Here is a 25569-nt window from a genome sequence, read left to right on the forward strand (position 1 = left end):
GTCTCCTTTACTACAAAGCAATTGTATGTCTTCTTCATTCCTGTTTGTATTTTGTAGGGATTTCACTTTCTAAAGCACTTTGTAGTCTAATCTGCTGTAAAATAAAATTACATATGGGTGTTTATTTGGTTTTCATAATTTATAGTGGGTGTTTTGTTTGTGAAAAAATGCTATCTGTATTGTAATAGAACTATTTAGACATGCTCTGTATTCCATGCAATGCCCTTGTTCAGTTTAGAAATACTAAAGTTGTCAGTTAAAGACTCACCGGTGAAGCAGTGCATCTGCAAAAAATACAATTTAAGTTGAGGAACGATATATATATTTGCTTTTTTCTTGTTTCTTTCTTTCTTTTTTTATGGATGCAGGGCCCTGACATCTCTAAAGTTTGAAAGTATGGTGACATTGCGCAAATAAATCATGCATTTAATGTCAGATTGATTAGTTTTAACACATACAGAACTTTCATTGTAACTCTAGGACAGTTCAGTACTGTAATGATCCCACAGAGGGGCCCATTTGTTTTCAGACCTATTTCTAGTGTTGGTATCTCTAAAGCTTTGAAGGCTACGACCCCCCCCCAAAAAAAAACCTCATCCTGACCTGAACAGCTTGGATCCCAAGATTTTAAAGCTTACAGCCCCCTTTTTATTGCAGTCTATTGCCTGTATTTTATTTTGAGCCCCTAGACTAATTCCATCCTCAACTCTGGAAAGCAGCATATGTTCTCCCCTCATAAAAAGGTGGGGACCATTCAGATGAAATAAAATAAAATAAAGTAATATTCAAACTTTTAATTCCTACCAAGACTTTAGAATCCAAAATAAAGTATTCTGGGTGGACACGGGTACGTGTATATTTTGGTAATTGGATTTTCCGTTCTAAAGCAGGTATTGAAAAACAAAAAACGAGTGGTTATTTGATTTTCGTTTTCAAAGGCAAAAATTAAAATTGAAATACAAGGCGTTTTTCCTTTTCACGATCAAAAAGGGATATACGAATTTTAAAAAATGCTTTGATTTTCATTTTTTATTTACGATAACAAAAAAAATAAAATAAGTAAGAGACAGAAACGAAAAAAGGTCCGTTTTTTCGTTTTCTGAGACCGGAAGTGGTCATCAGCAAGGGTGGAGCCAAACAGAGTACGGTGCATAGACTGTAAATAAATGGGTTTTTTTTGTTTGTTTTCATGGTCAAAATGAAAGATCAAGTGGCCGATCTTAAAATAAATCAATATCGATTTTTTTATTTATTAAGTTTTGCGACGCAAGGGGGCGTGGTTACCTGATTGACAGTTCGTCTGGAATGACTGACAGTCTGGAGGATTAATTCTGATATGGTCACTGGTGGTTTATCGGTGAAGAAGCAGAACCTTTTCCACAGACACTTTTCCTGCCTGTTGGCTTGTTTTAACCATTTTGCTACCTTCGGCTGATTCTACCAGCAGACACTGAAAGTTCGGTAAGTAGGCTAAATGTTTATTTTCTTATCAGTGCCGCTTTTAATGCACTTCATATGCAACTTTCGTGTCAGATATAATGTGTGCCATGCAGTCCAGATGTTGGTGGAGTTTATTTCTTTGTGTATTGACAAGAGAAGAGAGTTAGCATCCAGTAAATATTAGCTTTAATATAAATTAGTGATGCTAACCGAGCGAGCTGCTCAGTCGTAGCCTGATTAAACCTAGTGTAGCATTAAGCTAACGATGTTTGCATTGTGTTTCATGGAAAAGGCTGAAGTGTGTCGTGTTAGTGTAATGTGGTACATTTAGTTAATAAAACTGTGTGGAGACGCTGGTTCACATTAATGTAACGTTTAGAAAACCTAAATGTGATTCAAACAGTAAGGTTAAGGTTCTGTGTTGTCAGTAGTCCTAAATATCTGCTGAGTCTCTGAAGTTAAACTGGAGAAAACAGTAAATCTACTCTCTAGTCGTTAACATTGTTTAATGACTGATTCACATGTTGTAGTACATCTTAGTGCAGATTAGAAAAATAACCTCCCAGAATATGTCCAAAATAATGATGAACACTACAGTTAATACATTTAAACTGCAGCACAGATAAGCTGGATAATAAAATCCTCTCCTAAAGCTAAAGTGACTACAGGTCTTTCTGTCGTTCAGTGCTTGGAAAACTATATGAAATAGGAAATCTTTCCAGGGATACTTTAAAATGAACCTCTGCTGTTGATGCTGATACTGTGACATCTCTCTTCATCTCAGGTGTCTCATGTTCACTGTGAGGATCTTCTGAGTGAAGCCAACAGAAGGAAAACCTCATCTGGTTGTGAAGGAGACTGAATGGACGACATCCTCAGTGAACCACTTCCTGTTTAGCTTTCACTGACAGAAGGACAGACCAACTCTTTCAGCAGTTTATTATTCTCTGTTCTTAGTATTCACAGATTCTATTTATCACCTTTAACTTCATCTCTGCTGCTGTAGCAGAAATACAACAAGGTTTCTGGCAGAACAATTAATAGTCCATTAAGTTGATTTGCAGAAATTAAGCTTTTAATGGCATTAAAAATCATAAATATTTGTCTCAGGTGGCATTAAAATTTCTTTGCTGCAGTTTTCCAAGAAATAATTGACAATAATATATTTATAGCACTGCGATTTGTCAGGTATGTGCATCTGCGTAACATGCCGAAGCAATTGAAGATAACTGGTGTTCCAGCCGAGTGGGTACAATTTCTAAAAACTGCATGTTTTTAAAGTGGCTGGAGGCTGGACCAGGCGGGAAATGAGGGAAACAACAAATTACCAGCAAAAATGGCTCCAAAACATGGATTTCAGAGAATGACTGCAGGCCCGTTGGTGTTCAGGGGGGTTCCCAGATTCAGAAATAGTCAAATGTAGGGTTTTCATATAAAAAATCATCTTACAAAAAAAACAACCCGGTATTTGAGTTCATGGTCGTGCATTAATTTTACAGTATAGCATAAAAATGGCATTAAAAAGCATAAATTTGAACTGACTGATATCATGGCAGAAACCCTGGTACAAGTATATGATATAAGCGATATGCAGCCATTAAAACATCAACACCATTCAAGCTCCAGAGCTTCATGTATTTCCTTCATGCACATTTAAAAACTGCATTATTAACAATTGTGAACTGTAAATATGGTGCTAAACACAGTAATAAATGGATGAATAATGTGTTTGCTGACAGTGAAGGTGTAAAAACTGAACAGTCACAAAGACAAATATTATGAAGAGAGGAGCTTAATCTGCAGCATCATTGTTCTTAATGGAAGCATGAGGAGGACATCAGTGCTGCTCTTCCTCACAGCGATGGAGAGAAGACTGTTCGAGAACCACAGCTGGATGTTCATGTTCTCTGTAGCTCTCAGTTCCATCAGATCAGATTTCCCAATGATCCAGACCAAGGCTGGAAGGAAAAGACACAAACAGTGAGAAGAAGCTCTCCAAGGTTCTTTCAGTCCAACTGCTGGAACTTTAAATATCAGAATGAACACATCAGGGTACGAATGAAACACAACAGAGTGTTGTATTTGTCCTACTTTCTAATTCTTATAGAAATGTTGTTTTCCTGGTTGAGGCCAAAGAGTATTTTACTGCCGTAGATGGACAATAAAGTTTATTTTTATTCTAATGTAGCATTAGCATTAACATGAGCTCCACAGTTATCTGACCGTACACTGTTGTATGAACAGAAGCTGTTAAATAGAGTCTGAAGCAAAGAACAGATATATTAACTCAGAACTGAACTGTTCTTCATTCATTGAAATGAGAGATTAACATTCATCAGAGTTCTGTGTAGGAGCGTTAACATAGATTAATTTCTATCTGCTGATCATTAATGAACTGCGCCTCGAAACAGCAGTTTCCCTATGACTGATCTATTATGATTGATCAGCTGTGACCTTCAGGACACTTAGCTACACCTAATAGATAACACTGACTAACCGGGATTAGCCTCATTGTAAATACAAAGTTAGGAAACATAAATTGAGATTTATAGAACGACTTTAAAACACGATGTTAGAACAAGTTTATATCAGAGGTTACAGTCTGATGGTAACTTACAGTAACTTCACTGCTTTATATGTGATATTGTCCAGAAGTAGAGAAGAGTGCAACTAGTTACAAAGTTGACTTTAAACACTTACCTGTAGAGTTTATCTCCACTTTTGGAAGCTAACGTTGTTAGCAGCAGCGGTAGCAGCGTCCATAAACAGCAGAAGCCGGTAAATGTGGGCGGGACAGAGAGTCCTCGGCTCTGATTCAATCTGACCACCCTTGCTGATGACCACTTCCGGTCTCAGAAAATGAAAAACTGTTCTTATTTCGTTTCTGTCTCTGACTTATTTTATTTTTTGTTTTTGTAAATAAAAATGAAAATCAAAGCATTTTTTAAAATTCGTATATCCATTTTGATCGTGAAAAGGAAAAACGCCTTGTATTTCAATTTTAATTTTTGCCTTTGAAAACGAAAATCAAATAACCATTCGTTTTTTGTTTTTCAATACCTGCTTTAGAACGGAAAATCCAATTACCAAAATATACGCAACCCAGATTCTGGTCTCCTCGTTTGGATTAATTCTGATATAGTAACTGTTGGTTTATTTATCGGTGGAGCAGCAGAACCTCTTCCACAAACAGTTTTTCTGCCTGTTGGCTTGTTTTAATCATAACTTTTTCTACCTTCGGCTGATTCTAACAGCAGACAGACACTGAAAGGACTCTGATAGTTCGGTAAGTGTTTTTCTTCTTATCGGTGCCGCTTTTAATGCACTTTATATGCAGCTTTAATGTCAGATATAATGTGTGCCGTGCACTTCAGATGTTGGTGGAGCATATTTCTGTGTGTATTAACCAAAGAAGAAAGTTAGCATCCAGTAAATATTAGCTTTAACATTAGCGATGCTGCACAGTGGGTAGTGGTTAGCAATTTTGCCTTGCAGCAAGAAGATCCTCTGTTCAAATCCCGGGGTGGGTCTGGGATCTTTCTGCATGGAGTTTGCGTGTTCTCCCTGTGCATGCGTGGGTTTTCTCCGGGCACTCCGGTTTCCTTCCACAGTCCAAAAATATGCTGAGGTTAAAGGCATTATGGAAGATGTTTTTTTGTTTGTTTGTTTAATTTGTCTGATTCACATAAAATGAATATACTGACCTTTAGTGGACTTGTATGTATGGTTTCTAAAAAAAATAACTGTGGACATGGCAGGACCTGAAAAACATCAGCCAATCAATGCGCTCGGACCGAGGCGTTTGCTTTGCTCCCTTTCCTGTCAATCAAAAATCTTCCGGCTCAGGCCTAGTTATGTAGATTACGTACGCCTTGGACTTACGTGTTTTCTGTATGTGTTGCTTTGGTATAGCTTCGTAGTTAGCTGGCGACTTGTTTTGCTCATCTTTTTGTACATAATGGCAGATAAAGATCCAGTGGGACCCAGCCGTAAAAGACAACTTCACGAGTGCTATGCAAGTTTCTGGAGGGGGGCGTTTCTTCGTAAATGTTAAGAGGGGGAGGTTAGAGGGGGGGAGATGTTGTATGTGCGCATGCGCATGCTACGTTCAAAGTCGTAGGAAATTAAATCTCCTCTAATGCCTTTAATTGATGACTCCAAATTATCCGTAGGTGTGAATGTGAGTGCGATTGTTCGTCTGTATATGTAGCCCTGCGACAGACTGACGACCTGTCCAGGGTGTCCCCTGCCTTCGCCCGAGTTAGCTGGGATAGGCTCCAGCCCTCCCCCGCGACCTTAGTGAGGATAAAGCGGTGTATAGAGAATGGATGGACGGATAAATGATATTGGGACGATCATGCCTACAGCTAAAGTGCATCTTTATGCAGGCAACATAACCGTTTGTCTCTTCTCTGAGCCAGGCTGCTGATGGGTTCAGACTAAAGATCCAATTATCAGTCTGGCCAATTATCATGGTTGGTATCTGCGGATTAAAGCAGATAGAGTTTTTGAAGTTACTGGGACAAGAAAAGTGTCCATTTTTCCCAATATCCTTCCCATATGTCTGCTGTTGTGACAGTGTATTTTATAGTTCTCTAACTCATTGTCCAGTACACAACACTGTGCACTTTAGAATCTTTGTTTTTTCCTTTGGCCTTCATCAAGTCTAAGGAGACAGCAGCACTGGTGTATTTTTAATCACAAAGCAGTACTGGGTAAACTCTCTTCCCACTTGTGTAATTTTTTATCTCTTAATAACAGCTGTTAGCTGTAATTCTTGCTCATCTGAATGGCTGCTGTACAGAGTTCTCAGGATTTGCTCTGCTTTGATAGAACGACAGTCTTCTATTTTGCAGCCTGGTCCTGGAAATAACCTTCAGAACTCAGTACAGCTACATGATTTTTTCTCTCTCCCTGAGATAAAGAGAAAGCTACTGTTTATTAAACCTTGACTGGAGTTCACCAGCAGGCTTGCGGGAGACTGAAACTGACTGTAAGAAGTTTCTTTGGTCTGATGAAATTTAGTTTTTAACAGTGGCTTTCTTTTGCCTCTTTCCCATACAGTTTGGACGAGTGAAGAACAGACAGCAGTTGTTGGAGTGCAGTCTCTTCCATCATAGCTGTCTTGGCCTCGTTTATTAGACTCTTTCTTGCACAGTCACTCAACTTTTTTTTAGGACAGGCAGCTCTACGCAGATCTACACGTCATTATTCCTTCCATTTCTTAATGATGGATTGAACTGTACACGAAACTCCATTTGAAAAGCAATAAAAATGGAAAATTTCCATGGGGCATTAATATTTTCTTAAAGCACTGCATATTGTTTTCATGCTCGATTTTATAATCTTGTGTAACTACTTAATGGTATGCCTTGGTGGAAAGGTCTCCATTGAAAAAAAACAACAACTTTGATCTTAAGGGACTTCCTGGTTAAATAGAGGTTAAAAAAAAAAATCAATCTATCCCTGTAGAACAGTACTAGAATTAATTTAATTTAAAATGAAGCATTTTGCAGGAGTAGTCCATATTGCAGCCTGTATATTTATCTGTTTAGTGATTTAAATGGACAATTAGGTGAAATAAAAGAATCGCTGTCTAAAGAATTAAATTTAGGCTGGTTTATTATCTGAGACAGATTCTACAATAAATTCTCATTGGGTTTCTATTGCCAACCAAGCAAAACAGTGTAACAGAAACACCTCACTATTGGGATTAGCAATGATGATAAACTTAATCATCCTCCAACTGCAGCACAAAGATACGAAACCAGACAGATATCCAGTGTCAACAATAACAACTTTATTATCCTTTGTTTTCATTAATATGTCTTTGTTGTTTAAAGACAATGTTATACGAGTATAAATTAAGGGAGAAAATACACAATTAAAAAAAAAAGAAGAAAAACCTCAGTTGAATCTGCAGTTACACCTGAATACACCTGTGTGTATCTGGGGAGTAAGAATAGTAGTCAAGGCAGGTCGATCACCTTTGCTTCTTGTAACAGGCCGCTGTTGTGTCTCATAACTTCCATCATTGTTCAGATCATTAATATCCCCTCATTGTCTGACCACAAAGCTGTGTGTCACAGTCCAAGGAGAAGCAGGGTTCAGCTTAGACAAGGCAAGAAAAACCTCCCTATCTTCATTAGTTTAATTCTGCCTCAGAACTGAGCAGAATCGAATGAGGAGGAAATGTGTGCCAAATACGCACACAAATCAAGCTCATTATGCATACAAACAGTATGAAAACACCAACATAAGAATAATGGCACCCATGAGAAGGAAAAAAAATCTGAACTGAAAATAAAAGCTTAAAAATTAAAGCTTAAGAATCACACCACAGTGAGTTAAGAGTTGGGTGAGCTGAAACGAGACACAATGAGAGGAGGTTTACGTTAGAACCCTCTGAGACAGGGAAGGCAGATGAAGAGGTTTCTTTTACTCGACAGTACTCTCTCCACTTACACTTTGGTTGTCCCCCCCCCCCGCCTTTCTGCATGAGGCAGACAACTGTTCTGTTTGAAGCAACAGCAGCCACGAACTAACAAATCTACACTTCACTGTGTTATTGCTACAGCTGTCCGATACTATACAAGCCCCTAAAAGGGCAACTTCAGTAGGCAAGTCACCATCAAGTACTGAGGTCACGTTACTTGGAAATATATTGATTATGATGAGCTCTCCATTATCATTCAAAATATAATATGTATTCTCAAATATAAAATCATCTCAAACACAATATATTAAAGTAAATCTCTAGTGAACCTCAAGTTGATCGCCCAGAAAAAGGAAATCACAGATTAACTTTCCATTTGTACAATTTCTTCACCAGCAGTGATCTGTGTTCTTCAACATGTCACAACTGTGCACGATGCTTTCCAACACAGCAAAAATGAAACTTGCTGCTGCAGTAGTGTCCGTCCTTACACGTGGCACCCTCGATATGACTAGAAGTGTACACAACCTCAATCCAAATCTTGTTTTTATGTACACGCTCATGGAAGCATTCCCAGTCTATGTGCAGCAGACAGACAAGAGAAGAACCAAAGCAGAAAAGCAAAATGAAAAGAATCGTTTGACAGTTTGGGAAATGTCCTCATGCGCTTTCTTACCAAAAAAAATTAGATTCCACTCTCATATGTGTGTGTTCAAGGCTACAGTCAGCAGCTGCTTAAATTAGCACTAAAACACTTTAAACGACAGGAGACATTTAGTCTGGTTCTGTCCAAAGTAGGGGAGTTTCCAAAGTATCATATTAACGATGCACATATGATTTACAGTAGATAATCCAGCACCAGTAACCATCTGATTGATGCTCCATCAAAAACAAAGCATATACTTGTATTCTGAGGGTCATTACTTTGCCAAAGAAGCAACAAAATACACAACAAGGTAAGTTAAGGGATAATTTTGTCTGATGGCACAGTTTTTTTCCCCTAGTTTTGATAGATATTACAATAATATCGTTATTGTGAATTCAGCATCGTGGCTCCCAGTCCAAAGGTGAAAGAAAAAAAGCCACAAGCATCTTTCCAGTTAACAATTCAGCATATTACATCCACATGAACTTTACTTTCAAAATGTAAACACAAGTTGTATATTTATTGTGATCCAGGTGCGAGACCATTTCTGGTCCACGAGCAGCGAATTATCAAAGATATAATCTGTTGATTAGTCAGCTTCAGGTGCTGGTGGGTGGACTGTTTACTAAAACAGTCTAAGCTCTAAGCTGCTGTCTCTAGCTTCCTTTTAACATCACAAACATGAGAGGTTATCATCTTCTCATTGAACTCTGGCAGAAAGACAAAATAAAATCCTTTTCAAAAGCAGCACATTATTTCTTTAGAGCAAGTGATCTTGGATAAGATATTTAATCACCGATCAAACTGTGCTCATGACAACCAAAGATCATCACAGATTTTTCACGTAAATGAAAGAAGCATGTCTTTGTGCAAAAAATAATCAATCATTGTTCATTTCATTATCAAATCATCAATTCACTGATAAAGAATCTCACAGATAAACATTTTAACAGTTCAAATTATCACACTGAAAATCTCCTTTATCAGCCCAATATTCAGTGTGAACTAATACTTTGATGTGAAGGAATTTCTTTTACAGATAATTGTTCACATGTTCATGGTCTCAAAATCAGAGGAAAAACTGAACTGTCGTGTTAGTATCAAGGAGTCTATAAAAAATGTATTTTTAGTGTGTTAAGACGGTTTTTGGCCAAATTGCAGGCGCATCGGGGTTAACTTCCATCTTTGCAGAATCAATCATGATGAAAAATTAAAATGACAGCAAATCCTCCAGGCTCATTCAGTCTTTTTTCAGTTTGGAACTCCGCTGTACAGATAACTCAATACTCGAATTAGTATAATTACTCTTCATTTTACAATATCATTGTTTTATCACAAAATATTCACACAATTAGACTAGATGGTAGATACAATACCTCCAGCCATGAATTCTACATTCCTAACAATAATTACAAAAAAATACTAACTGTTTTTCAAAACTCTCGTCACCGTAGACTTGTAGTGCACAGGTCAGGGGACTCGTTCCCTTATTCAGTCAGTTAAAGGCAAAAGACTCAGGGTATCTGTGTGAGCTGATCCCAGATCAGCAAGTCCACAAACGGCAAATGAGCTGTGGTGAGGCTGGAGTGGCAGCTGGGACGCTCCTCTGTGGCTACAGCTGACTGCACAGTGGAGCGCTACAGGAACCAGCCCTGTCTGCTTCTAAAGCCTCTGACCTCCTGTCAGCTGGAGCCACTCTGGGCTCCTCAGAGAATCCACTCCAGTCTCAGAAACCGTAAACCCACTGGAAACGTCTCAGCTACAAACTAGTGACTGATGGAGGCTGTGGAACTCGTGCAGTGCACACTACAGGAACGAGCATGTTCCTGGGTGGTAATTACTAGATGCCTCAGTACTTTGTATGATCACTGAGAATGATGTTGGTTAAAATGGTCACCAAGGATACGGCATGTGTTGCTATGGGAGAGCACCAGAGGACAAGGTAAAGTACATGGACAGAGTGAAATCTTGTCAACATCAACACAGAGATATGTACTAATCTCTAGTCAACCACAGTGAAAAGTGCTTATTTAGGGCTTCAATGCAGATTCCTACTGGAGTGATTTGAATGTCTCGAAGCTTAACGTACCACTGCAAGGGCACTAAATGTATTACAACTAAAGGATCAACTACTACTGTAGAATTTTGTTAATCAGCATCACAAATGTCTGAAGCATGTTTGAATGACTGAAATGCTCTGAAGCATCGAGGCAATTCATATTCAAAAATATGAAACGGATCAATTGTCACATTATCTCCACTTGGAGTCTACGCAGACTGGCTATAGAACAGACTACTTGCATGTAACTAGAGTGAAATCCCAACATCCACACCAAAATAAAAATATACAGTGTTTCTGCCTGGCTGCATCCTTCATTAGTTCAGGTAAACCAGCCTCTAATGTATAGAAAGAAAGAGATTATTTGCTCAGTCAAACTATCGAGTTGTTGATTATGGAGACTTAAAGTGTTCAAAATTGAACAAAATATATTTAATAAAAACCTTTGATGAATCAGTTTGGAAAATACATAACATAAGCATCAAACTGTGGTGTGTAAATTTACAGACAGCACAGAAGACCAGTGTCATTTCATACCAGCAGTTTTAAGTCAAAATGCACTTTTTTCACAGCCTCTATTAACTTGACAATGTGTCTACTGTCATACTTTTTAGTGCCAAATGGTCACAAAACAGGCCCTGGTTATCCTCTGTTAAGAAGGTTTTACAACACCTGCAGTTTGATGCAGGGTAAAATTGATACCTTCACAATTTCATGGTTATACTACATATATTTTTTCTGTTGTTATTTATATGTTTATTGTTTTTATACTGTCTTTTTTATTTATTGAATTTTGAACACTTTTGGTCTCCACAGACCCAAGGGACAGAAATTTCTCGATACTAAATTAGGTCTTAGTCTTTTTCTTAGGCAACCAAAAGGGGAAATAATGAGCACTTGAAATCATTTCCATGAAGCAAAAGAGGGAAGTAATTTAAGATTCTTAAAGCAGGCTCAGATTAATCTCACGTGTGCTAAATAAAACAGATGGTGAGGACACTTTTTGTGCAACCACTAAAATACCAACACGTCTTTTCAACACTGTTCTGTTTCTGCCTCTTTGTGAATTTGTCGGTCTGTAATATAATGAGCTGCTCTGATATAGGTTTCTATCCAATTGGTAAAACTCTGTAATGGGATGGTGAACAGAGAAAAGTGCATTGTGGGTAGCATTTACGGAGCACCGGAGCATCAGGACTGTGCAGGTGCCTTTATTGTGTGGTGTTACAACTCCATTATCTCACATCCACACAGTGTCTCACTGCTGTTTCAGTATAGCGACAAAGAGGACTGCTCAGGGAACACCACGTCTTTTCCCCATACTAAAAACAGAGTGAGAGTGTACATTTGGAGGTACAGTGTAATCTGAGATTGTGTGAAACATACACATTCTCATGCTCACAGAGGTCCATATGGTGCTCATACGCCCGCTACGCTCCACCGCCTGAGGACCAGAGGCCGAGCAGTTCCCTGTCCGATGAGGTTAGGTGTGATCTGAGATGGGTTCCTGGGTTAGAAGATGTCAGGACACATGCTCCAGTCCTGTCTGTCCTTAGACTCCCAGTAACCTCCCTTGTACACAAAGTTTGTCTCTCCAGTGACTGAGTCCCTCCTCTGGTGAAACCACAACGGCTGGTAGCCTTCATATTCTCTACCTGTGGAAAGAAGCACAGACGTTATTGAATCATCGCAGTTTAATCGCTGTCTCGCGGAAAAGCCACACTTGCAGGCAATTCACTGAGCAATCAATTCACTTTCATACAAATGCATATATGAGAAGCAATCAATCGCTGTGCACTGCATTTGGGATAGCTCCAAATGTGAACCGAGCTGTAATGGTGGGAAAGTTGAACTCAAAGGCGTCAATAAAAAAACAAATGAGCACGATGTGTGCGATGAGAAACCTGGATCGATCATGATGAAGGAGAACATTCTAATCACAGTTTTGGAACTCCCCGAACTGAACAGTGAATCCAATTCCAAAAACAGCAAACCAGTCAAAGCAAGGGAGGAATTGCAGTTTTCTGATGAGTGAACATTGGTAAAAATACAATCATTTTACCTTGTTACCATTAGCTATCTCTTTACACAGCATAGATTTAAATTAGATGAACAAAGCTTAAACAAGGTGTTGCTAAGTGCACCAGAAAAGAGCCCAATGAAAAAAAACAGAAAGACAACAGCAGAATGAAGTGAAAATGAATCACTTGCTAATGTGGCTTCACCATATCACACCGAGGATTGTTGTAGATTTTAAAGTAGTATCTGTTATTACATGTAACATGTTACTGAGGCTCCGTTCTGAATGAAAATGTCACATGTATGCAGGAAAAAGTCTTTGGTTTTTCCTTAGTCATTATTTGGAGAAGTTGACATGAGAGGTGTATCATGCAGTTCCCACACAGAGGCAGACCACACAGAGGACACACAGAGGATGGTGTGTGTGTTTTTGTGTGTGTATGTGTGTGTGTGCACACGCATATGTGTGTGTGTGTAGGAATGATGCACAACAGAGGGGTACAGGGCGACCCCCACTCACCAGAGTCATAATCACACTCTGACCATCAATAGAGGGAGGAAAAGAAAGACAAGTCATGGGTACATCGAATACAGTCTAGCCTACACACAACACACACACAGGAATGCCACCAGGGTGAAGAGTTTCTGCTGAAGTCTGTGTAAAGATCAGACCTGACTTTAATAATTCCTGAACATTTGATTCCTGACCATTGAGATTAGGACACCCAAATAAAGCATTAGCAATACTGACAGAAAGCGTCTTTGTAACTTAATCCTCTGAACGCCAAAACTCACTGATGGAGTTGAAAGGTTTGTCGTCTAAAGAACTGCCAAAATTACTGACATTTATCAGAGCCAAAAACTATATAAACAGGAAGCATCAACAGATCTTTAACTTTCCAAATACTCACCTGTGATGTGCTGTTCCGTTGTGTGAAACCTGACTAAATGGAATCTCAAAGTAGTAGCGTTTCAGTGGAATTAATCTAACATGTCTAATTTCAAATTTCACAAAAATTAAACAGGGTGCTCTCTTTTCCTTAAAAAAATAAAAATGAAAAATCTGTGCTATACTGCCAAAACTGTAAAGCTATGAGAGAATGAGCTGCAACCAGCAGTCACAAGAGCAAAACTTCAGTGACTTTTCAGCTGAACTGGGCTGAGCCACAGGCTGTGTTCACACGGAGCAGACAGCAGATAAGTAAGGAAACAGAATAAAATGACAGCATTATAATATGTATGGAGTCACTAATTTTTCCAGTATTGGTATCACCTGTCAGTCCTTGAAAAAAATGCATATGCTGATTTCATTCTTAAAAGTCTTTGTAAAAATCCCTTCTTAACAGTTTTCCTATTTTTCTCAAACTTTTCTTTGCATTTTCTTTTATGTTCTTCAATGCAACTTTTAAGATGATATCTAGACATCAAACATCCAGAAAACAAGTTTTCAGTCAGTTTAGAAAGGCTCTCCATTAACTTCAGCTGCAAATACTACAGAAAATGTGCTCGTGTTGTTTGACTCAGTTTTGTAACGAACAAAGTGGGAACAAAAAACTGCAGAATTCATCCACAAATTTTTGAAAAGCAGTTTAAAACTTTAACATGTATTATAAGGTCAATACAAAGCATGACCTTTAGTTTCAACCCAGAAGACCTTTAAGTTCAGTAACTGAATGTTTTTTACCTAAATGCTTCTAGGGTCATAGTTAATTTCTCTCGTACTTTAAAGTCTTTTATCTTTTCTTTTTAATCAACTACTCAAACGTTTTCTCATTCAGGAGCTTATCTTTTCTGCTGATTATTCAACTTGGAGAATTTCAAATAAAGAGTGCTGCAGCTGACACTATACACCGTCTAATCTGAAAATGATTGGAACTTTTACTACAGGAGCACTGGTAGCATGAAGTAAGTTCTCCCACTTTGCAACTTTATGCCCTTATCTCCCTTCTTGATCATCCCTTCTTATCTGTCTGTCTTTCACTTGGCTTCTCTTTGCCTACCTGACATCACACTCCCTGTTCTGTTTCATACCTTCATCCAGAGCGTCAGAGGCTTCTGCTTCTCTTCTCCTTCTCACAGCTCTTTGTTTCTCCTCTAGCCTCTGCTTTTCTGAGTTTGCTTCATCCCATCGTCCGTCCTCCATCAGCCTCTGGTCTGGTCTCAGACGGCTGTCGGTCAGTCCGACTCCTTCTTCCGGCTCATTCAGGGTCAGTGCCAGTGCTGAGAAGTAGTACATGTTCTCAGCATTTTCCCTGAGAAAGTAAGAGGAAATTGGCAGTAGTTACACTGTGATGTTCTACAATCGATGATATTGATCGAACACTGCAGCTATTGCACAACATCTGTGACTCATATATTTTAATGTTGGCCGTTATGAGGCTGATAAGGCAAGCTTACGGGAGAGGGTATTTCTTCCACAGCAGTTTGGGGGACAGCGTCTGATAGACAGTCTTCTGCTTGCCCTCTGAGCCACTGCCCCCTCGGCTGCTCTGGACGATCTTGGCACTCTCCATTTTTTCATCCCAAGTACCAGAGAGGATGTAGTGAGCCTGACCCCCGCTGTCCGCCACCACACCCGTCACCTGGAAAAAGAAATCAGAAAATAAACTCACAACATGGATACCACAGGGAATTAAGAACGAAAAGCAGGTTTACTTTGCTGAGTGAGGTGGCAATATACATGCTGGTGCTGTCCAGCAGGAGGCAGCATCACACAAACTAACCCCACAGTGGATGACATCATGCTGAGGTTGGGTATCAGCAAAGCGTGTTAAAGGAAGAAATTACCTTCCGTGGAACATCCCTGGAGAAATAACTGTAGGGAGAGAATTTGAGTTGGCAGGTCTCCTTGGTCCTGTGATTCACAATCTCAATATCCCCCGACTACACAAACAGAAACAAAGAGAGAGAGAAGAAAATTATATATATTTCACTATGTAGCTAGCAAGTTATGCCATTATCTGAGGTAAATTTGGTAAACAGGCCAGCAAAACTAAAAGCTAAGTAGTTACAGGAGGTTAATCCACAGTTAGAAGATGTGATTTGACCTTGTCTTGTTTCATCTTAAAGGCCTTTAAACCAATTTTATTCACCAGGATTTTGCTACAGTGGAAGCAGTAAGCAAAACAGTAACACATACTCATAGATTAAAAATGTTTTCAGGAGCTTTAAAGGCAGCAGAATCATTTTTCTGACTACTAATGATGCTGCACAGAAATTTTTTGATGAGCAAGTCCCTCCGTTGTTAGTATGTGCTCTTCTAGCAGAAGTATGCATGAGGTCAAACATATATGAAGGGTGGGGTGATGAACACTTCTGCTTGTTGCACTCTCTGATGTTTGACCTGTTTTTGAAGCATCTGTCATAACAGACAAGTATGTTTTTTAAGTTTCAGATGTTATTATGATGTTTATTAATCATATATTCACATGCCAATGCCCATGTAGATTATCTTGTCTTGTCCGTTGCTGTACTATTGACAACTCTGCCTGCTAGTGCATTGGCCAAAAGTAGAGGAAGCAGTAGGAAAACAGCTTCTGCAGTTTAGTATGGCGTTAGTCTGACCTCGTTCTGCATCGGAGGGCAGCAGAGTGGCAGAGCAGTATAAAGACACAGTGAAAGTATTGAATGGAGTGAAAAGCAGTAAGTATCGGTGAAATTCTTTTTCTTAGTGGATAACCTAAAGTTGGAGGTGGTGTTGTTGTTCCATTAGACTAGTATCTTAAATTTACACAATTAAAAAAAAAAAAGCAGAATAGCTTATTTAGATGCATACAAAAAAAACCCATCTAATTACAGAAACTGGTCACAACCTTTATGATAGGTTGGAAGTTTTGCTTGACTGTAACTTGACACACATTGTGCAGGGCAGCTTTAAGAAAGTAGAAGTGTAAATATCCAGGAAATTCAGGATATTATTAAGTACTAATGAATAATACCGCTTTGGTCGAATAATTCAGAGCTGATGTTCTAACTCATAGAATCTCTGACCTTCTTCTAAGATTACATACAAACAGAAACATCCATCCATTCTCTATACACCGCTCAATCCGCATTAGGGCGATGAGGGGCTGGAGTCTATCCCAGCTGATTTAAGGCGAAGACAGGGGACACCATGGACAGGTTGCCAGTCTATCACAAGGCTACATAAACAGACAAACAATCACACTCACATTCACACCTATGGACAATTTAGTTACCAATTAACCTCAGCATGTTTTTGGACTGTGAGAGGAAGCCAGAGTATTTTGAGAAAACCCATACATGCACAGGGAGAACATGCAAACTCCACACAGGAAGATCCTAGGCCGGGACGCGCCCCAGGGATCTTCTTACCATGAGGCAACAGTGCTAACTGTGCAGCCAACCACAAACATTGACTGACAAAATTACATGACAGACACACGAATCAGAACGGGGAGAGAAAAAAGGAAGAAGGTTGCCGAAAAAGCCAGGATTACATTTCCAATTCCACATTTCTGCACAGACAGACAGATACACGTGTGAAGTCTGCTCCTCCCACCTCCTCCCCTATATAACTGGGCCATCGCACACAAAGAGGAGGCTGTTATTTTAGGGTGTTATTAGAGATCAAAGCTAAAGATAAATCCCCAAGGATCGTGAAGCTCTTTATTTATGTGCTGTAAGACTCGGCTCTGATTCCCTTCTTCCCACCACTCTACGCTGCTAGTCCATGCCACACTGTTCTGCAGCACTGAAGGAGAGGATGGAAGGTCAGGGGCATGAAGGCAGATTTCTGGGTTTGGAGATGTGGATGAATGCTTATCAATGAGAAGTACTCATAAACAGACCTGGTCAATCCACAGCTTGCCCACAATGATGTTGTGCACGGTGGAGGTGACCTTTCTCCACACATAGTGGTTCCCGCTGGCATGAAAGTGCAAGTGAATGGCACCTGGGGACAGATGGGGACAAAAGGCCGTCAGAGAAGCAAAATGCAGTTGCAGACCTCAGAGTGATGTGTTAGATTATCAGTTTGCAAAAGGGATTCTAAATTTAGTTTCAATTCTACCTGCAGCAGCTGAAAAACATGCCCTCGAACACATTCATGCTCAGTGCACAGGCAGCACATTTTCACCTACGCCCTATGTGACCTAAGCCCAGAAGATTTACAACATATATTTCACTATAAACGTTTCACACTTAAGGCTTTTTTCTATTTCATGGCACCTGATAGGGGCATATAACATGGAATGAGAGGAGTCAGATAAATACCACCGACTCCCTTGGCTGATCCTGCACCAAGAAAATCTCTCATTTATCTGAGCCAACAGACCGCTCCTCTTCGCTCTCCCAGTGCAATATAGGGCTCCCTTTATACCCATATTTATGTATGTGTCAAAGGGGTCATAAAACCCTCCTGATTCATTTCTACACCCTTTCCTCTGCCTTCAGATTGTGTGGCAGGCAGATCAGTGGCATAATACTCTCAAGTGAGCTGAGGAGTCTTCCTCGACTTTCCTCTGCTGCTTCGGCTGTTCAGTTTCCACGATGGAGTCGTTATTTACACATTTAGTTTGTTAGCTTCTCTACTGAATTTGAAGCGTCTTACCCAGAGGCATAATTGAGAGGTATTTGCCACGGAACTTGCTGGCGATGGTGATTTCCTGCCACAAGGTCCAGCCTCTTTGGGAAATCACATGATGTGCAGCTGCAGGGGGGTGATGGCTCACCTGAGAGGAGATATGGACACAAAGGATGAGCATGACATGGCAAGTGCTCAGACAATCAGAAAACGCATATGAACTTGATTAGAGGACACAGTCTGACTTGGTGTGCCTCGGTTTGTGTGTCAAACATGTGCAAAAACATCAGGGAGTGTGTAAGTAAAATCTCCCTGTGGCTATGCCGTTACCTGCTCACACAGCGAGCGATAGCCAAACTCCTCCAGGCGATCGAGCTCGTAGGTCTCACCCAGAAGGGGGTTGAAGGGCTTGGCTGTCCGGTGGACCGTGGTGGAGTAGGAGGAGACGGAGAAGGCAGCGACCAGGCACATCTGCTCCAAGGAGGATTCACAGCGTGCCGCTTTGTCTAAGAGCTCATGATACTCCAGGTCCTCAGAGAGACGCTGCAGCATCGACAGAGGCTCGTTGAAGTTTACCTGAATGGGAGATAAACAGGTGGAACTCATAAGATCCGATAGAGAGTATTCACACCCCTTTGGAAGTTTCCCCCATGCATTGTTCTTCAAAAACAAATCCTGATCAATTTTATTAGGGTTTCTTGATGAGAATGTACAAAAAAAGACTCTCACATGTCAAAGTGAAAACATATTTCTACAAAGTAAAACCAATTAATTATAAATATTAAATGTAAATTAAAGCTGCAAGCAGCGATGGACGGGTCCTCGCATCCACGCTGGTCGTGAATCCACGCACGTCCACCAGGTGGCGCTGTGACTGAGAGTGTATGTCGGCCTCTGAATCGCATCTGGACCAGAGTCCAATCATACATTTAAAATTTCAGCCAGACTGTAGCATGTTCAGAGCAGTTATAGAGCATTTCCTGTCTATCCACCAGGTGGCGCTGTAACTCAGAGTGTATTTCACACAGTGAATGTGATGAGGGTTGGACTCTGATCACTCATGAAAAGTTTCAGGCTGATTTGATCATGTAGAGGCCAGTTATACAGCATTTACTGTCCCTCCATCAGGTGGCGCTGCGACTGAGAGTGTCTGTTGGCCTGTAGATGTGATCAGGATTGGATTGTGATCACACATGGAAAGTTTGAGGCAGATTGGAGCATGCAGAGGAGAGTTATACAGCAGTTGATGTTTCATGGCGAAGCATCAAAACGCTGATGGTCGCCATGGCCACGCCATTTGGCTTCTGGTTAAACTTTTGATAACTTTTCATCACCAAGTCCTGCTGTGTGGACTGACAAAATTTCAGGTCTCCTGGAATTATCCCCTAGGAGGTATTAACTCTCAAAAGTGAGAAAAATCATCAAAAATCTCACAATTAATCCAAGATGGCCGACTTCCTGTTGGGTTTAGGACATGGCTCCAAGAGGCTTTTTTGTGCGTCCTGATGTGCTCTATAAGCCTCCCAAATTTCATGGATGTAGGTGAAACGTGCTGGGGGGGCTGTTTGTTAAAAATACTGTAGGGGGCGCTATAGCATGTGCAGTGCCGAGATGCATACAGTGTTGTTCCTTGGGTCAATGGTGATGTGTGTGGTAATTTTTGTGAGCATTGGAGTATTCCTAACCTGTCAGAAAGGGCTTTGTTTTTCATGGCGATATTTGGTTGCTACGGCAACAGCGTTACATGAAATGTCACACCCTTCACAGTGTGTGATTGTCAAGAGGTGAAGACTCGACTGACCAATTTCCAGCATGATATCACCAAGTTTGGGGCCATTGTACCTGAAAATATAAGGCCTTAAACTTACTATTACCAACAGGTGGCGCTATGACTTTTTCAAAATTTATGAGTGTGGATGTGTTCAGACTGGACCTGGTATCCAGCATGTGAAGTCTGAGGCAGATAGGATGTTGTTCAGCTGAGATATGAATCGTTAAATTTTCATGGCGAAACATCGAAATTGGTTTGGCCGCCACAGACACGCCCTTTGATGACAAGTCACCATTTTCACTGGGATGCATCATCAATGTGTTTAGGCTGTTGTCACTGCATTTGAAGTGAATATGATCAACCGGGTAACAATAGGGCATGAAAGTGTAAAAGATGTCTATTTCCTGAAACCACAAGGTGGCGCTATGACTGTCAATGAATATCCCTATGTGGATGACATCAGGACAGGACTGTCATCATACATGTAAAGTTTCAGGCAGATTGGAGCATGTTGAGAAGAATTAGACACCACTTCCTGTTTCATGGCGAAGGATCAGTTGTTTGAGGCTCCGCCATGGCCACACCTTTTGGCTTCTGGTTGAGTTTTTGATAACTTTTCATCAGAAAGGTCTGGTGCATGTACTGGCCAAATTTCAGTTCTCTCAGACTTATCCACTAGGAGCTATAAATTTTGACAAATGTACAGCAAATTCAAGATGGCCGACTTCCTGTTGGGTTTAGGGTGTGGCTGTGATTGACTTTTTGGTGTGTCCTGATGTGGTGCATATGCCCACCAAATATTGTAGCTGTAAATAAAACATTGTGGAAGTTGGCCTAATGACCACTGTTTCAATTTTGCAGGTGGCGCTATAGAGCCATTTTTTCACACATATGCGCAACTCCCATAAAATATCAAATTTTTCGCCAGTCCTGATGTGCACGCCAAATTTCACGCGTTTTGGTTCATGATAAGGCCGCCAAAAAGGCAAGTCATTTCCCGAGGAGCGATTAAGTTTGAAAAATTTACAGCAAATTGAAGATGGCCGACTTCCTGTTGGGTTTAGGGCGTGGCTGTAATTGACTTTTTGGTGTGTCCAGATGTTCTGCATATGCCCACCAAATATTGTAGCTGTACATGAAACATTGTGGCAGTTGGCCTAATGACTACTTTTTCAACTTTGCAGGTGGCGCTATAGAGCCATTTTGGCACGCACATCCGCAACTCCCATAAAATATCAAATTTTTCGCCAGTCCTGATGTGCATGCCAAATTTCACGCGTTTTGGAGTATGATAAGGCCGCCAAAAAGCCAATTTACTTTACGGGAGAAAAAAAAAAAAAAAAAAAAAAAAAAAATAATAATAATAATTAAAGCTGCAAGCAGCGATGGACGGGTCCTCGCATCCACGCTGGTCGTGAATCCACACACGTCCACCAGGTGGCGCTGTGACTGAGAGTGTATGTCGGCCTCTGAATCGCATCTGGACCAGAGTCCAATCATACATTTAAATTTCAGCCAGACTGTAGCATGTTCAGAGCAGTTATAGAGCATTTCCTGTCCATCCACCAGGTGGCGCTGTAACTCAGAGTGTATTTCACACAGTGGATGTGATGAGGGTTGGACTCTGATCACTCATGAAAAGTTTCAGGCTGATTTGATCATGTAGAGGCCAGTTATACAGCATTTACTGTCCCTCCATCAGGTGGCGCTGCAACTGAGAGTGTCTGTTGGCCTGTAGATGTGATCAGGATTGGATTGTGATCACACATGGAAGGTTTGAGGCAGATTGGAGCATGCAGAGGAGAGTTATACAGCAGTTGATGTTTCATGGCGAAGCATCAAAACGCTGATGGTCGCCATGGCCACGCCATTTGGCTTCTGGTTAAACTTTTGATAACTTTTCCAAACCAAGTCCTGCTGTGTGGACTGACAAAATTTCAGGTCTCCTGGAATTATCCCCTAGGAGGTATTAACTCTCAAAAATGAGAAAAATCATCAAAAATCTCACAATTAATCCAAGATGGCCGACTTCCTGTTGGGTTTAGGACATGGCTCCAAGAGGCTTTTTTGTGCGTCCTGATGTGCTCTATAAGCCTCCCAAATTTCATGGATGTAGGTGAAACGTGCTGGGGGGGCTGTTTGTTAAAAATACTGTAGGGGGCGCTATAGCATGTGCAGTGCCGAGATGCATACAGTGTTGTTCCTTGGGTCAATGGTGATGTGTGTGGTAATTTTTGTGAGCATTGGAGTATTCCTAACCTGTCAGAAAGGGCTTTGTTTTTCATGGCGATATTTGGTTGCTACGGCAACAGCGTTACATGAAATGTCACACCCTTCACAGTGTGTGATTGTCAAGAGGTGAAGACTCGACTGACCAATTTCCAGCATGATATCACCAAGTTTGGGGCCATTGTACCTGAAAATATAAGGCCTTAAACTTACTATTACCAACAGGTGGCGCTATGACTTTTTCAAAATTTATGAGTGTGGATGTGTTCAGACTGGACCTGGTATCCAGCATGTGAAGTCTGAGGCAGATAGGATGTTGTTCAGCTGAGATATGAATCGTTAAATTTTCATGGCGAAACATCGAAATTGGTTTGGCCGCCACAGACACGCCCTTTGATGACAAGTCACCATTTTCACTGGGATGCATCATCAATGTGTTTAGGCTGTTGTCACTGCATTTGAAGTGAATATGATCAACCGGGTAACAATAGGGCATGAAAGTGTAAAAGATGTCTATTTCCTGAAACCACAAGGTGGCGCTATGACTGTCAATGAATATCCCTATGTGGATGACATCAGGACAGGACTGTCATCATACATGTAAAGTTTCAGGCAGATTGGAGCATGTTGAGAAGAATTAGACACCACTTCCTGTTTCATGGCGAAGGATCAGTTGTTTGAGGCTCCGCCATGGCCACACCTTTTGGCTTCTGGTTGAGTTTTTGATAACTTTTCATCAGAAAGGTCTGGTGCATGTACTGGCCAAATTTCAGTTCTCTCAGACTTATCCACTAGGAGCTATAAATTTTGACAAATGTACAGCAAATTCAAGATGGCCGACTTCCTGTTGGGTTTAGGGTGTGGCTGTGATTGACTTTTTGGTGTGTCCTGATGTGGTGCATATGCCCACCAAATATTGTAGCTGTAAATAAAACATTGTGGAAGTTGGCCTAATGACCACTGTTTCAATTTTGCAGGTGGCGCTATAGAGCCATTTTTTCACACATATGCGCAACTCCCGTAAAATATCAAATTTTTCGCCAGTCCTGATGTGCACGCCAAATTTCACGCGTTTTGGTTCATGATAAGGCCGCCAAAAAGGCAAGTCATTTCCCGAGGAGCGATTAAGTTTGAAAAATTTACAGCAAATTGAAGGTGGCCGACTTCCTGTTGGGTTTAGGGCGTGGCTGTAATTGACTTTTTGGTGTGTCCAGATGTTCTGCATATGCCCACCAAATATTGTAGCTGTACATGAAACATTGTGGCAGTTGGCCTAATGACTACTTTTTCAAGTTTGCAGGTGGCGCTATAGAGCCATTTTGCCACGCACATGCGCAACTCCCATAAAATATCAAATTTTTCGCCAGTCCTGATGTGCATGCCAAATTTCACGCGTTTTGGAGTATGATAAGGCCGCCAAAAAGCCAATTTACTTTACGGGAGAAAAAAAAAAAAATAATAATAATAATAATAATAATAATAAACCCTAGGGTTTCAATAGGGTCCTTGGCACCGCTGGTGCCTTGGACAGTCGGTGCCCTGGCACCGCCTGTCCTTCGCACCCTCGGTGCTCGGACCCTAATAATAATAATAATAAACCCTAGGGTTTCAATAGGGTCCTTGGCACCGCTGGTGCCTTGGACAGTCGGTGCCCTGGCACCGCCTGTCCTTCGCACCCTCGGTGCTCGGACCCTAAATATGTGATTCTATAAGTATTTACTCCTTCAAATCAGTATTTAGTGGATGCACCGTTGGTGGCAGGGTTGAGGTGACAGCCAGCGGTCTTAATCAGTCTTGCATATCTGGAAATAGTGATTTTACTCCATTTGTCTTTGAAAAACTGTTCATCTCTGCCAGGTTTCGCAGGGAATATCAGTAAATAAGCGCCTTGTGCACCTTTTGGCTGTTGGAAAGCGCTATTTAAATAAAATTTGATTGATTTATTGAGTAAATAGCCCTTGTCAAACACAACTTCTCAATTAGGTTGAGGTCTGGGCTCTGACTTGGCCACTCCAAAACATTCACCTTGTTGTCTTAGTTCATCTCTAGAACCAACTGGCTGCATCTGTGTTGAATTACCGTAGGTGAGTCACTTTAAATTGGGTGAATACTTGGACAAACAATTACTTAATGCTTTAAATTTTAACATAATTGACAATAATGTGAAGAAATCTGCTTTCAGTTTGACATGAAAGAGTATTTTTTAGTAAATTCTTGTCTGAAAAGTCCAATTAAATTGAGCTGATTCAATATTGAAAAGCAATGAAAAACATTTATAGGCACCATATCATTCCTGCTGAGTTATGGTAACCTGTCAGCTAGTGGAAGGACAACGCTCATACACTTACAGGCATGGGGATCTTAGAGAGCTCCTTGCCAATGCAGTTCTTCATGATGCTCCACAAATTGAGGGAGTAGTTGGGTTTGTCTGGGATATGAGTTCGCCTCTGTCTGCGAGGCTGCAGCTCCTTTCCTGACACATCATTACAGCTTGGAGACATCTGGAATTAAGTGGGGGAGAAGGGGTGGGTATACGAGTTTGAGAAAACACTTTCAACTTCATGGACAGCTTGGCAGAATATCACCAGACACAGTGACAGAGTGAGTGAAGAACAAGTGGAGAAGAGAGAAGACACAGATGTGTAAGGCAGAAGAAGCGGCGCAAGAGTGTTGAGGGGAAAGAAGAACAGATGTCCAACTGGTAATTAAGATTTAGAGGAGGAATGATGCAACCGTATATCTTCTGCACCGCAGGGGTGACAATGAGACCGCAGGAATCACAGACGAAGCCTGCGTGTGTCTGTCTGTTAGCAAGGGATGAATGCAGGACACGAATGGAGGCTTGTGAAAACAGCAAGTGAAGACATATAAATAAATCAATGAGGGGTGAACTTTGCAGCGGCACGACAATTCTATATTGATATTACAAAAGCCAGAAGTGTTCACAAATGTCAGTCCTATTAGTAAGACCTGTTAGGGAGACAGACACTCACATGGTCGTCCTGGTTCCAGTCACTCGGCTGGCCTCCGCTTGCTCCGCTCAAATTACTCTGAGATCGCCTGGAACAGAATGAAAATAGTTTCGACAATGAGAACTGGACACAGTCATAGACTAAATGCCCCTCTCTGTCTTATTTTCCCTTTATACACACAAGCAATAAAAACACAACACACATAAGTGAGGAAAGAGACTGTTGGCTATTGCAGATGAACGCTGTGTAACAGTTTGCATCAGTCTTAACGGAGCTACTGGAGCTGAGGATGTATTGCAAGAGCAGCAGGAGAGTCAGCAGGTCTTGTGGTATTTTTACTTGCATAACACAGAGTGAACAAATCTGACAACATTCAGGAGTAAGGGACATGCAATGTTAAACTGCCACAACACGAACCATCATCAGAGCCTTGTTCAGCTGTCAGCTAATGT

The 25569-nt window shown here is 40.8% G+C and overlaps 1 protein-coding gene across 4 annotated transcripts in view; it reads right to left on the bottom strand.

The window, feature by feature from the left end:
* Positions 1-7218: 7218 nt before the first annotated feature.
* Positions 7219-25569, bottom strand: part of osbp2b (oxysterol binding protein 2b) — a 63397-nt gene continuing 45046 nt past the window's right edge. For 2 of the 4 annotated variants that reach the window (XM_051950434.1, XM_051950435.1), the window contains 9 exons: positions 25139-25205; positions 24494-24646; positions 18476-18721; positions 18173-18293; positions 17412-17515; positions 15388-15483; positions 14998-15182; positions 14632-14852; positions 12116-13138 (listed from right to left, as the gene is read on the bottom strand). In XM_051950434.1, the coding sequence (XP_051806394.1) occupies positions 12867-13138; positions 14632-14852; positions 14998-15182; positions 15388-15483; positions 17412-17515; positions 18173-18293; positions 18476-18721; positions 24494-24646; positions 25139-25205 (1465 nt within the window). In that variant the 3' untranslated portion in view covers positions 12116-12866. Of the gene's footprint in view, positions 13139-14631; positions 14853-14997; positions 15183-15387; positions 15484-17411; positions 17516-18172; positions 18294-18475; positions 18722-24493; positions 24647-25138; positions 25206-25569 lie in introns of all 4 variants that reach the window. The other 2 variants (XM_022199019.2, XM_022199028.2) reach the window with 2 other exon arrangements.

Source organism: Acanthochromis polyacanthus, chromosome 7 (genome assembly GCF_021347895.1).
Source record: "Acanthochromis polyacanthus isolate Apoly-LR-REF ecotype Palm Island chromosome 7, KAUST_Apoly_ChrSc, whole genome shotgun sequence".
NCBI classification, from domain to species: Eukaryota; Metazoa; Chordata; class Actinopteri; family Pomacentridae; genus Acanthochromis; species Acanthochromis polyacanthus.